This window comes from Eurosta solidaginis, chromosome 4 (assembly GCF_040869045.1).
Source record: "Eurosta solidaginis isolate ZX-2024a chromosome 4, ASM4086904v1, whole genome shotgun sequence".
Classification (NCBI taxonomy): Eukaryota; Metazoa; Arthropoda; class Insecta; order Diptera; family Tephritidae; genus Eurosta; species Eurosta solidaginis.
The window spans coordinates 106,597,125-106,612,457 of record NC_090322.1 but is presented as its reverse complement, the minus strand read 5'-3'; the positions used below and the strand labels follow the sequence as shown (position 1 = coordinate 106,612,457).

General features: G+C 36.1%; 1 protein-coding gene across 2 annotated transcripts in view; it reads left to right on the top strand.

Moving 5' to 3' along the window:
- Nucleotides 1-14,935, top strand: part of Rab18 (RAS oncogene family member Rab18) — a 248,239-nt gene extending 233,304 nt beyond the window's left edge. Inside the window, exons 4-5 of one of the 2 annotated variants that reach the window (XM_067782397.1) lie at nt 14,000-14,167; nt 14,289-14,935. In XM_067782397.1, coding sequence (XP_067638498.1) covers nt 14,000-14,167; nt 14,289-14,393 — 273 coding nt within the window. In that variant the 3' untranslated portion in view covers nt 14,394-14,935. Of the gene's footprint in view, nt 1-13,999; nt 14,168-14,288 lie in introns of those variants that run through there. The other variant, XM_067782399.1, reaches the window with a different exon arrangement.
- The last annotated feature ends 398 nt before the right edge of the window (nt 14,936-15,333 follow it).

Genomic DNA, 15,333 nt, shown 5'->3' with positions numbered 1-15,333 from the left:
GCTATAACAAAAACTAAATTATATTTAAAAAATGTTTGAAAAATTCGATGAATTTTCATATTTTAACTAATTTCACATAAGAAAATTTGTCACGATCTATAACAAAAACTAAATTATATTTAAAAAATGTTTGAAAAATTCGACGAATTTTCATAAAAAATTTAAATTTTTTTTTCCGAATTTTTTAGAGTATTGAGATTTGTAGTCCATTCAATTTAAGTACAATAAAGTAATATTCTTAAGTCCTTTAAATTTTTTTGGATCTATGTCACTTATTCACATGAGTTACTGTATATGAAATAAGCAAATGTATGCATATGAAGTAAAATTTTGGAAAAAAATAAAAAAAAGAACATATGGCTGAAAAAAATTACCTAGTTGTAATAAATGACTGCATATGAAACGGAAAATCTCATAAAATAATTTTGTCCAGCTAGCTTGTTCTACACGAAACACTGTGAGTCGGTAGGATAACCTTTGTAAAATAAGCAAAGGTTCCTTACATCGAAAGCCGATTTGTATATCCTTAAATTTTGTAAATTTGGAGAGGAATTACCAAACCGATTTGAAAGGAAAGGGTTTCAATCATTTTTACTTGAACGTTGCAGCAATCAAGAAGCCTGAATATCTTCGTATATTGCGTAGTACGTAGAGGAACATTTCAAGGAACGTGAAATTATTAATCAATCCCTAAAGCTTGCAACAATCAAGCTGAACATCTTTAGAGGAATTGAACATCTTTATAAATCTTATAATCCGTGTATCACTATACACATACTTCATGAATTTGCAGTCGGCAGAAGAAAGCTTAGTGAACGAAGGCAATGCATCAGCCAACAACATATACCCCAGCGGGTTAGGGGGTCAGAATATACCCGCGATAGGTATGCCTGTCGTAAGAGGCGACTAAAATACCAGATTCAAGGGGCTGTGTAGCGCAACCCTGTTTCACAAACAGACGAGGCTCTGGAGGGATGGCCTGAAGGTTTAATGTGGCCATATAAATCGTTCCCGACATGGTCACCTTAATGGTGCTGTGTTACCGGATCTGTATCCGGCAAAGGACCATCAGATCGATAACACTCCCCAAAGCCTTCGGGGAGTAACCTTATCGCTACAACAACAACAGCCAACAACATATCATATCCTGGTAATAGTGAACTTCGTAATTTAAATTTAAATCCCATTAAATATATTGAGCGATTACAAGCCTTTGATGGGCGAAAGGAGGACTTACCGATTTTCTTGTCCAATATAGACGACATTATACCAATGCTTAGATCGTGTAATGAACAGTCGCAACGAATGTGTATTAACTTAATTAAGAGCAAATTAACTGGACGAGCTAGACAGGCTATGGAAATACATAGCCATTTGTGTCAGTGGTCAACAATAAAAAAATGTTCAGTCAATTGTATTAAGATTTGCGATCTTCCCAATGTGGAGGCGATGTGTTTACCACTTTAAATCAAAAGTGTGCTCGGGAAAATAATAGCGTTCAGATGCCTAAAAATGTTGAAGGTCAAGATTTTCAGTTAATAGCCTCGGATACGAATCAAACCTAACCAATATTCGATTAGTAAAAAATAATTTTAAAACCAAACTTTTAATTGATAGTGGTAGGTAATACAATTACTTTATTAAATAGAAAAAATTGTCCACCTAGTACGATACGAAATCGCGAAAAACCGTGAAATATAAAAACTGCTACAGGTATCATAACTATCTTTCAAGATGCAATTATGCCTAAAAATCGGATATCACTACCTTTACAAAAGGACAGCACTTTTCATATTTATGACTTCCACTCTAAGTTCGGTGGACTAATAGGAAACGACATATTACAGGAAAATAACGGTATAATCAATTACAGGAACATATCATAACTATCTTTCAAGATGCAATTATGCCTAAAAATCGGATATCACTACCTTTACAAAAGGACAGCACTTTTCATATTTATGACTTCCACTCTAAGTTCGGTGGACTAATAGGAAACGACATATTACAGGAAAATAACGGTATAATCAATTACAGGAACAAAACACTAAATTTAAACGGACAAATTTAAACAACGTGACATCAGGACAGACAAGGCGACAGCTTTTCGATTATACCTTGAAAATCTCTTCAAAGCCTTTTCTCTCGAGAATAAGATTTGAACCCGCACTCCTACGATGGTTCAAGTGTTACAAACGCATTCAGCCACGTCATGCCTTAGTTGTTGTAAACTTTATCCCAATTTCCTTCCTTGCATATTTTATTATTTTTGCACAGGACATACTTTGTATGTAATCATGTGTTAAAGATATGCTTTTTGTTGGCGGTTTCAATGAAACTGGTATTTTTGCTCTTTGTTCTATTTATAGAACTACAAAGAATTAACCAATGTTGTCTATTTGGATGCATTAAGCGTTGTCTAAATTTTTGCCATATTATTAAATAAATTATAAATTAAAAATTGCTTCAAATAAATGTTTTCATACATTTAAAAGCAATGAGGGCAGTCCCCGCTTAATTCATACAACGAGGACGAAAAGGGTTCTGACCTAAATATAAACCTTATTAAAAAATTTTAGCCATATCCAGAAATATGGGATTTAAAAAAGGACATTAGGGCTGATCATTTAAATCAGGAATAGAAGGATAAATTAATAAACCTCTTGAAAGTTTATAAGGAAGTATTTTATAAAAAAGGCGACGATCTAACTTTTACCCATGCGCTTAAACATAATATACCAACCAAAGGAAGATAATACTGGTAATGAAGAATGGGGAATTGTTATAGACTATAGGAAGCTTAATGAAGTTACCAAAGAAGATAAATACCCCATACCAAATATTGAAGGAATTTAAGATAAGCTAGGTAGATCTAATTATTTTACAACACTTGACCTTACTAAAGGATTTTACCAAATTGAAGTAAAGCCAGAAGACCAGGAGAAGACACAATTAAATAAGGTTACACTGAAATGACAGTCCTTGGTCGGGAAAAATCCCGAGTCGCTCCGGGACATAGAACCGACTGCCTTGGGAAGCGAACATGAAGAAGACATTGATGACAATTGATCGGTCACACCTATTGGATGGGGCAAGGCACTGCTGCAACAACAACAACAACAACCGGGAGAAGACAGCATTTAGTACTCTAGACAAACACTATGAGTTTAATCGTATGGCTTTTGGGCTCAAAAACGCACCAGCCACATTTCAAAGGCTAATATCCCAATTTTGAAAAACATGGTCCAATAGCATTCGTCTCTAGAACTTTAAATCCACACGAAGTAAATTATTCCACAATTGAGAAAGAATTATTGGCAATCATGGGCTACAAAACAATTTAGACACTATCTTTGGGGCAGAAAATTTCAATTAAAAAGTGATCATAGGCCAATAATATGGTTATTTAATCTGAAGGAACCGAATTCTAAAAACAAAGATGGAAAATTTTACTAAGTGCATACGATTTTAATATAACGCATGTAGAAGGTAAAGCAAATAAAGTTGCAGATGCTTTATCAAGAATAAAAATTAGTTCTGAGGAAATGAATATTTTTGAGTGTGAGAAGTGTAACAAATCCTTCAAAAATAGAAACAGTCTATAGAGTCATTTGTTTACATCAGAAGAAGAAAAAATAAACATGAAAAACAATGCAAACTTCGTACAAATGTGTGTACTTTGTGTAATAAACGTTATAAACGGACAGATACACTCGCGGAACATATGGTAAAAGTACATTACCAGAGTAGCCAACAGGGAACCGATGACTTAGATACCATTCATAGTGCTCAAAACGAATCTAATAGAGGAATCGAAATTAGTGAAAACCCACTTAATATGTTTAAATCAAGAATTTTACCCTTAACGACAGAGGAAATCCTTTTATGCGACACTGTAATATTTAAGCAACCCACATATTCTAGGAATCAATTATAAGAAATCTTGCAAAAATGCAGGGGATAGAAAACTGGTATTTATTTTGATAATGATGAAGTATTTAAAGATTTCCAAAATATTTGTATTTAATTAGCGAGACTTGCTCACATTGCTTTATACAATGGTTTTTATACTCAGTTGAGCAGTGCTCACAGAGTATATTAATTTTGATTGGATAACGGTTGGTTGTACATATATAAAGGAATCGAGATAGATATAGACTTCCATATATCAAAATAATCAGGATCGAAAAAAAATTTGATTGAGCCATGTCCGTCCGTCCGTCCGTCCGTTAACACGATAACTTGAGTAAATTTTGAGGTATCTTGATGAAATTTGGTATGTAGGTTCCTGAGCACTCATCTCAGATCGCTATTTAAAATGAACGATATCGGACTATAACCACGCCCACTTTTTCGATATCGAAAATTTCGAAAAAGTGCGATAATTCATTACAAAAGACAGCTAAAGCGACGAAACTTGGTAGATGAGTTGAACTTATGACGCAGAATAGAAGATTAGTAAAATTTTGGACAATGGGCGTGGCACCGCCCACTTTTAAAAGAAGGTAATTTAAAACTTTTGCAAGCTGTAATTTGGCAGTCGTTGAAGATATCATGATGAAATTTGGCAGGAACATTACTTCTATTACTATATTTACGCTTAATAAAAATTAGCAAAATCGGAGAAGGACCACGCCCACTTTTAAAAAAAAAATTTTTTTAAAGTAAAATTTTAACAAAAAATTTAATATCTTTACAGTATATAAGTAAATTACGTCAACATTCATCTCCAGTAATGATATGGTGCAACAAAATACAAAAATAAAAGAAAATTTCAAAATGGGCGTGGCTCCGCCCTTTTTCATTTAATTTGTCTAGGATACTTTTAACGCCATAAGTCGAACAAAAATTAACCAATCCTTTTGAAATTTGGTAGGGGCATAGATTTTGTGACGTTAACTGTTTTCTGTGAAAATGGGCGAAATCGGTTGATGCCACGCCCAGTTTTTATACACAGTCGTCCATCTGTCCTTCCGCATGGCCGTTAACACGATAACTTGAGCAAAAATCGACATATCTTTAATGAACTTAGTTCACGTGCTTACTTGAACTCACTTTATCTTGGTATGAAAAATGAACGAAATCCGACTATGACCACGCCCACTTTTTCGATATCGAAAATTACGAAAAATGAAAAAATGCCATAATTCTATACCAAATACGAAAAAAGGGATGAAACATGGTAAGGTAATTGGATTGTTTTATTGACGCGAAATATAACTTTAGAAAAAACTTTATAAAATGGTTGTGACACCTACCATATTAAGTAGAAGAAAATGAAAAGTTCTGCAGGGCGAATTAAAAAACCCTTAAAATCTTGGTAGGTATTACATATATAAATAAATTAGCGGTATCCAAAAGATGATGTTCTGGGTCACCCTGGTCCACATTTTGGTCGATATCTGGAAAACGCCTTCACACCACTCCCTTTTAAAACTCTCATTAATACCTTTAATTTGATACCCATATCGTACAAACTCATTCTAGAGTCACCCCTGGTCCACCTTTATGGCGATATCTCGAAACGGCGTCCACCTATGGAACTAAGGATTACTCCCTTTTAAAATACTCATTAACACCTTTCTTTTGATACCCATATTGTACAAACAAATTCTAGGGTCACCCCTGCTCCACCTTTATGGCGATATCTCGAAACGGCGTCCACCTATGGAACTAAGGATTACTCCCTTCTAAAATACTCATTAACACCTTTCTTTTGATACCCATATTGTACAAACAAATTCTAGGGTCACCCCTGGTCCACCTTTATGGCGATATCTCGAAAATGCGACCACCTATACAACAACAACCACTCCCTTTCAAAACCCTCATTAATACCTTTAATTTGATACCCATATCGTACAAACATATTCTAGAGTCACCCCTGGTCCACCTTTATGGCGATATTTCGAAACGGCGTCCACCTATAGAACTAAGGCCCACTCCCTTTTAAAATACTCATTAACACCTTTCGTTTGATGCCCATATTGTACAAACAAATTCTAGGGTCACCCCTGGTCCACCTTTATGGCGATATCTCGAAACGGCGTCCACCTATGGAACTAACGATTACTCCCTTTTAAAATACTCATTAACACCTTTCATTTGATACCCATATCGTACAAACGCGTTCTAGAGTCACCCCTGGTCCACCTTTATGGCGATATCTCGAAACGGCGTCCACCTATGGAACTAACGATTACTCCCTTTTAAAATACTCATTAACACCTTTCATTTGATACCCATATCGTACAAACGCGTTCTAGAGTCACCCCTGGTCCACCTTTATGGCGATATCTCGAAACGGCGTCCACCTATGGAACTGACGATTAGTCCCTTTTAAAATACTCATTAACACCTTTCTTTTGATACCCATATTGTACAAACAAATTCTAGGGTCACCCCTGGTCCACCTTTATGGCGATATCTCGAAACGGCGTCCACCTATGGAACTAACGATTACTCCCTTTTAAAATACTCATTAACACCTTTCATTTGATACCCATATCGTACAAACGCGTTCTAGAGTCACCCCTGGTCCACCTTTATGGCGATATCTCGAAACGGCGTCCACCTATGGAACTGACGATTACTCCCTTTTAAAACACTCATTAACACCTTTCTTTTGATACCCATATTGTACAAACAAATTCTAGGGTCACCCCTGGTCCACCTTTATGGCGATATCTCGAAACGGCGTCCACCTATGGAACTAACGATTACTCCCTTTTAAAATACTCATTAACACCTTTCATTTGATACCCATATCGTACAAACGCGTTCTAGAGTCACCCCTGGTCCACCTTTATGGCGATATCTCGAAACGGCGTCCACCTATGGAACTGACGATTACTCCCTTTTAAAATACTCATTAACACCTTTCTTTTGATACCCATATCGTACAAACGCGTTCTAGAGTCACCCCTGGTCCACCTTTATGGCGATATCTCGAAAAGGCGACCACCTATACAACAACCACCACTCCCTTTTAAAACCCTCATTAATACCTTTAATTTGATACCCATATCGTACAAACACATTCTAGAGTCACCCCTGGTCCACCTTTATGGCGATATTTCGAAACGGCATCCACCTATAGAACTAAGGCCCACTCCCTTTTAAAATACTCATTAACACCATTCGTTTGATGTCCATATTGTACAAACAAATTCTAGGGTCACCTCTGGTCCACCTTTGTGGCGATAACTCGAAACGGCGTCCACCTATGGAACTAAGGATTACTCTCTTTTAAAAAATTCATTAACACCTTTCATTTGATACCCATATCGTACAAACGCATTCTAGAGTCAACCCTGATCCACCTTTATGGCTATATCCCTAAATGGCGTTCACCTATAGAACTATGGCCCACTCCCTCATAAAATACTCTTTAATGCCTTTCATTTGGTACCCATGTCATACAAACACATGCCAGGGTTTCCCTCGGTTCATTTTCCTACATGGTTATTTTCCCTTATGTTGTCACCATAGCTCTCAACTGAGTATGTAATGTTCGGTTACACCCGCACTTAACCTTCCTTACTTGTTGTTATTGATATTAGAGAAAAATTGCAAAGTTTACAAACGGCGATGGTTACTAGGACATGTTTCTGAATTTCACTTCTTCATCAGCTAGCTTATCGGGAGCTGAGTATTGAACTGGAATCTCCAACATTCATACTTCATACTGGTGTAAAGGCACATGCCTTTAACCACCCAGCCATATGAATTCCCCGCAGCTCGCTTTGCAATTGGTTTCTAAGAATTTGTAAATTGGTTGGGTATTTCAATTATTTTACACGATGTTTAAGGATTAAGTTGAAACACGACTTTTCTAGTCTTTAGATTTACCGGAAGTGCCGGCCACCATATTTATTTTCAAGGTTGCCCTCTATTTTCATATCGATAGTTTTACATTATTTACAATAGGGTTGCTTAACTTCTAATAACTTAAGCTACATGTACATAATGGGTTTCCAACTCGGCCAATCTGCCAAGAGATCGGCCTCGATCGTAGATATATTTACTTTTTTTCTTTACATACGCATGTCTAACTAATTTCTAAAGGATCTACTTCAGAACCTCCATCCTTAAAGTGATTAGGTTTTTCTAGCCACCGTTGGATGCGGTGAGCTTCCACAACCCCGTCATATGGTAACTGTGTCAACTAACAGTTCTCAATATCACGGACGACATATCGATCATTCCCTAAGACTTTATTAATAGCGTACGGTCCCTTGTATTTAGGTATAAATTTCTTATTGACTCCGGCAGTCGTATCTATATTTCTTATCATCACATAATCGCCTACCTCATATTTCTTACAACTAGTTCCATCCTCGATATGTCGTTTCGAGTCGTAATCCTGTCTAGCTTTGATAGCAGCTAATGCTTGTGCACGGACGGATGCTAAATTTCGATCATCATCAGGACATAACTTTTCTTGAAAATATTCAGTAAACTCATCGATTATACAACCCCGTTATTCAACTCCAAACAAAAGTCGACTAGAAGTATCTCGACACGACTGAAATATTTTTCGAGGGCACAAGTTACTTCTCGTGTGCTGGTCGAATTAGTTGGGTACAGTTTCACAAACTTGGTAAAAGCGTCGACCACAACTAGTATATTGTAACGATTTTACTTGCAAATCCTCTTATTTGCAATCCTCTGCTAAGTTCGAATCACTAAACTGTTGAATAAATAACTCTAATTTGTAATAATGCAAAATGGCCTTTATTAAAGTACTTCACAATAACACTCAAACTGTGCAACGAATAGCTTGCTTAATAACCAAACTGATTGATAGCTCAAATGAAACTCTACTATTCAAAATAATACTGCTCTTGCTCGCTAGATAGCGTCTTAGTCGAAACTGCTTGACAACTCAAATCAAACTGAATTCCAGCGCCTCTACAATTGTCGCCTTTTATACTCTTTGATTTCAACCTTCGCATCTTCTAGGCGCTTCCAGAATCTACTAGTCCAGCAGCTCTCAAACTTCTCAGCTGTAACTACAATTGCACAATTTTATACATCTTCTAGGCGCTTCCAGAATCTACTAGTCCAGCAGCTCTCAAACTTCTCAGCTGTAACTACAATTGCACAATTTTATAGTTTTTCTCATTGCATACTTATAGGAGTATCTCAGATATATGCATGTGTTTGTGCATTGACTCTCCGCTGCTCGTATACGTACATGGTACATATGTGTAGACGCAATTATTGTTTCGTTTATGTAGATACATAATGATTGATCTATGGATGTGAATTCACGTCACTGCTTAGCATCGGCTTAGAGATGGCAGCACTCCTTAGTTTTGCTAATATTCGTAACAATAAGTTTTCGTTTTGAATTTATGGACGGCAGGGGACCGAAGTGGTCAATATGGAGCGTATCGAACGATGAGAGATTCAGGGATAGGATATAAATTCCTCTCCTTGGAGCGAGGAGGGGTGGCATACATAAGGCACTTTAAGCAATTTCAGATAAATATTTCTACCTTCGTTCGCATATTGGGAAACCAGTGATACGTTACTAGCTTCTCAATAATCTTATCGACTGACTGATGACCAAATTTTTCGTGAATCAGCCATATTATATTAGATTCCATTTCGTCCGGAATAAACAACATTTTCCTTCCATTAGGCTTGAATTTGTATACAAGGCCGTCAATCAGCTCATGGTCCTTCACTGAACCATTTTCAAGACGGTTTCGAAGAATACTTATATTTTCATCGCGTTCCTGGGCGATCTGAACTTGTGCAATTTGCGCTCTACTCAGAGCATCGACATGTGGCATAGACGTGCCGTTCCCATGTTGTATTTTATAGTTATAGTTCTCGAGTTCGAGAGCCCATCTAGCAATTCTAGGGTTATGTTGTTTCTTTTCAAGATTCATGGTTAACGAATTACAATCCGTAATAATTTTGAACTGCATACCCTCAAGATAGGTTCAAAATCTCCTTAGGGCATAAATTATTGCTAGATTCTCAAGCTCAAAGTTATGGTATCTGGATTCGGCACTGGAAGCAGTTTTTGAAAAGTAAGATATAGGGTGACATTTTTTGTCATCCTGTCGCTGTAAGAGAACTGCACCAAAACCAATGGAACTTGCGTCACAATGTAACTCAGTTTCCTTCCATCGGTGATAAATAGCTAATACTGGGCTATTAGTCAGGCGATTCTTCAATTCATTAAAGGCATTAGGCAGTTTTCATCAAAATTAAAGTAAGTGTTTCCTTTCAGCAGATTCTGTAGGGGTTTAGCAATCTGAGAAAATGACGGCACAATACGTCGAAAATATGAAAATAATACTATAGAAGACTGCAGCTGCTTTTGATTGCTAGGTATTGGGAAGATAGCGATGCTTCGGATATGGGATCCGTTTGGCCGGATTCCCGATTGAGTCACTTCATACACGAGATAATCAATTTCCCGGTATCTAAAACGGTTTTCAATAGGGTCCTGTGCTCTTCAAAATAGACTGTGGCGATAACAATGTCATCCATGTATATTATTATTGCTCTACGGTCTACTAAATCTCGGAACACTGTATTAATAAATCGTTGGAATACGGCAGGGACATTCTTTAAACCGAACGGCATTTTCAAATATTCGTATTGCCCATTAGGGGTCACAAAGGCAGTGTATGGAATGGATTCGGGTGACATTTCCACTTGGTGAAACCCGCTTTTTACGTCTAGTGCGGAGAAATATTTTTTTTTATTTTCTAAGAACTCGATGCAATCGTCCCTAACAGTTATTTTATTTAGTGGTCGATAATCCACACACATACGAGTCTTTCCGTTTTTCTTTCGTACCAAGACTATAGCGGAGACGTATGACGAATTGCTTGGTCTTATTATTCCTTCCGTCTGCAATCCATTTACTATTGATTGCACGTTATTTCTTTCAGCATAAGACAAACGTCGAGGAGCACAATGGAACGGCACATCTGTTGTCAGATGAATTTTCATGTGATGTTTAAGTGGTTCGACCTCAACGTCGTTCTTAACATAGCTATTCTCAATTAATAGTTTCATGCAACTATATTCTTTCTCTGAAAGTTTAGGATTTATATCAAGACAGTTATTATCTGTTGCTATATCCTAATCTATACTAAAAATATCTGGAATGTCAGTATCAACAGGTACCATACTACATAAGGGGTTACTAGTCTTAATATTGCATACAGATCCAGACGCCGCTGCATTTGGTATATTGAAGGCATTAGCAATATTTGTTTGCTAGTTGACAATTGGGCGGGTATTGTAACCTGACAACAAATGCTTTTTTCACTTATGTATTGCTTATTGACACTAATTAATTTGATGTTAAATAAGTCTAAGAAATCACGTCCCAAAATAACCGGCATATTCATGTGTTCATCAGATAGTATTTTCAATTCAATTTGTTTTATTTTATCATGAAATTTAATATTACATTTAATATTACAAAGGTATTTAATTAGATTTCCACCGATCGCTTTATATTTGGTTTTTATTTCCGTCTTCCTTTTTTATCAGCTGTTTTGGGACCATTGATTTCCTTATAAAACTAACCGGGCTGCCAGTATCAAAGAGACAAAATAAATTATTAGTTTCTACCCTTTCATTTAACTTAAACATAACTCTTACGTAATTATATGCAGTAACCGTGGCAGATTCCTCATCAGCGACATCAGTTTCAGCTACTGCAGCCATTTCGTTTTTTCGTTTGAGTACCTTTTTGGGGCTTGGGCAAGCTCGGTGGTCGTGTCCCATCTTCCAGCATTTGAAGCATGACCCGTCTGGTCTTAGCGGAAATGGGCAGTTAGGTTTTATGTGCCCATGTTGAGAGCAGTTGAAACATAATGGTTTCACTTCACTTTTTTGCCTTGCTGCTTCGCTTGTTTGGCTCTTATGTGCATTTGTAGTTTGTGGGCCGCTCTGGACAAAATATTTATTTTGATAGCGGCTTATGAGTCCTTTTAGCTCTTCAATACTTCGAGCCGTCAGCAAGAGGTTAGCATGTGAAGGACATAGCAATGCAATGTTTCGTCCTTTTTGAGCCATTTCCTATGGGACAACATTTTATATATTTCTTGTCGCGTGAAATTAAATTCTTTCATAACTGCTCTTTTTAAGTCATCGTAGCTCAATGCCATTGTAGTGTTCAGAAACATTCGTACCGTGCCGATCATCCAACGTCGAAGGGCAAGTAATTCGAAATGTGGTGGACAGGGTATGCCACATCGTCCCCACTAAATTTCGGCAACGCATGCTCGATGCCAGTAAGATCTAATCTGCCTTTATTTTTTACCGCGGTGTAATTTTGCAAATCCTTGATCTGCTGCATTAATTTCAGCATTGTTATGGAAACGCATCTACAATGGAGCAGCAAGGAAGGCAGTAGGCATGATATCGTGGTGCACTGTGGCTAGTCATGTCGGCTGGGCTGGGTTCTTGCCAACCTTGCTGTCCTGCGACATAAACAAAAAAATGGTCAAAAGCGCAGAACTAATTCAAAGCGCTCAAATGGACTAAAAACAACATCCGGTAGAACCGGATGTCACGGACAGACCGTTGACATCTTGAACACACTCGCATAAATTTTTCTCGTGTTTTTCTTTCTTTTGACATTTCTTACCGAAAGAAGAAGAAGAATGAACAGAAAGCCCAAAAAATGCACGTCATTTGACGAAATCAATCGCGAATTTTTTTTGCCAATTTAATTAATTATTAAGCGGTACCTGTTACAAAAAAAGTGAGTAAATGAATAAGAGGCATTTCAAAAACTGCCTCAGCACTGAAACAGGCTCTATGAAGCCAGTGTAAATAAATGTGAAATGTGTGGTTTATGAGGACAATAGTGAAAATATTGTTCTGTATTGCAATTCTTTACTTTTAAGCTTACACCTGCTAACGGGAGAGATGTTACTAGAAGCATTTTGAACCCAGGACATCGATATTTGCAAACAAAATTTAAAATTTTCATGTGGTTATAATTTTGATGGGTACCGCAAAAAATAACTGTTGATAAAAGTATTTTGCGCGGGTTTAGTTTTGATCTCCCAACGGGTGTTGGACCCACCTACGGTAATTTTTTATAATCGCGGCCGAAGGCCGCCAATGTACAAGTGTTCGGTAATTCTATACGACAGCATGACACTCCAGGATCCAGGATCGCGAATCCGAAAGTGGAGGTGACAATTTTTGGATCTGTCAAGAGATATTTGCAAAAGAAATTGAAAATTTTCATGTGGTTGTTGTAATTTAGATGATTTTGTCGTACCCACAAAAAAATTGTGAACATAAGTTTTTTGCGCGGATATAGTTTTGGTCTCCGAACCGGTGTTGGACCCTTCCAGGGTAATTTTTTATAAGCGTGGTCGAAAGCCGCCAATGCAGAAAGGTGTTCTGCGCAAAAATACTATGGATCCGACCTCCGTTTTCGGAGCACTCTGGGGTCATTTTTCGGTTTTTCGTTAATATCTTTTGAATGAGTTAAAATTTTTATTTCCCGCCTTCATATTATTGTTGTCGAGGTCAATACGCGTCTTTTGACACCACTTTCGATATTGCTGGACGCGTATTAGCAGTGTCATGCTGTCGTATAGAATTACCAATATCTTTTGACAGAAATAAAATGTTTAATTTCCGCTTTCGTAAACGCCTCCTTTGACACCTCTCCCGATATTTTTGGACGAGTTTTAGCAGTTGTGACCTAAAGCAAAGAATTACCGGAAATCAATATATTTGTCAATTAAATCAAAATATTGCTGCGGTTGAGCTCAATTATAATTATTAATTAACCAAACGATGTCCTTAAACAATTATTTCTAAGGCTTAACGAAAGATAATATGTAAATTTAGTTCCTACCTATTTCACGACTTCTCCAAATAAACCAAACATTCCACTGAGTCTATAATAACTTTCACTGTGTTAAATTTAATCTATTACTATTACTTTATTACAACGGTAACTATAATTAATTTTTTAAATAAAGCCAAGTAGAATATTATATCATTTTCAGCCAAACCCCTTAAGATGAGCTTCGCGACTAGCGGAGGTTTTAATGAGACTGCTCACGCCCAGCCTTCAGCAGTGGAAGTCAGCAACAGAGACAGAAATTTCCAAAAAATGGACCAGCTGCTGGAAATGATGCAGGTTATATTGACGAATGTATGTATTGATATTTAATTTATCATTGCACTTTCTAACCAATTTTTATTTCTTTTCATGTTCGCTGCTGTATGTACTATATTATATTCTGTGTTATATGTATTTTTTTTCGATGTCACAGCCCATTACAAGATGTGTTCATTTTTGTAACAAATACTCCGGTGTGATTGATTTAGGTATAAGTTTTTATATGTTCAAACTTGTTTTGTTTACCATATTTAATTGAAAATGTTAAATTCATAAAAACTCAAAATATCATTAAACTTATAATTATTCTAGTCTAAGATTTGAAATCAGTAGACTGAAATAAATAAATGACTAAAATATGATATTAGGTACTTACTGTGATCTCTTTAGCTATAATAAGCTGTAAGAAATATATCTTTAGCGAATAGGTATCTATTAGGAATTGATTAGTAAAACAAACTTAACTTTTATAACAACTTTGTTATTTAGTCTGAGATCGAGTTAGGTTAGTTAAAAAAAATGCCACAGATATACATCATTTGTCATACAGCTTAACGAGCTTTATATTATTTGTATACGTATTAAATTGTTGATCATAACCTTATTTCTTTGTTGTGGTATGTTTGTTGAGCTTGCGGCCATAGAGTAAAACACAATGTTTGCTTTTGCATAATTTCGACTTCACTCCGAAGTCTTCCTCAGGGCTAATAAACATTAACATAAATACAAAAACCAAAAATGTATAAATTACATAATAAACAAAATGTATAAGAATATACACATACTTAAATTTATATATAAACCTGGATAAGCAATGCTTATTTATATGTTTACATTTATGTAAGTATATCATTATACATTTTATTTATAATATAGTTTATACATTTTTTGGTTTTTGTATTTTTGTTTATATTTATTAGTATAAAGATGAATTAATAGTGAAAACATAGTGTTTTACTTTGTGGCTTCAACCATGCCACGTTATGTACATCTACTATTTCAATAATGTATTAGTAAAATAATTATATGATACAATTTTTTATGAAAATAAATGATAAATTTGAAATGTGAAAGGTTTTTGATTTTATTTATACAGGTTTGACAAATTTCTACATCAGCGCTGTGTGGTGGTTTTATTTATACAGGTCTGATTGGTTTCTACATCAGCTGTGTTTGCTGATTTGTTTATACATACCTTA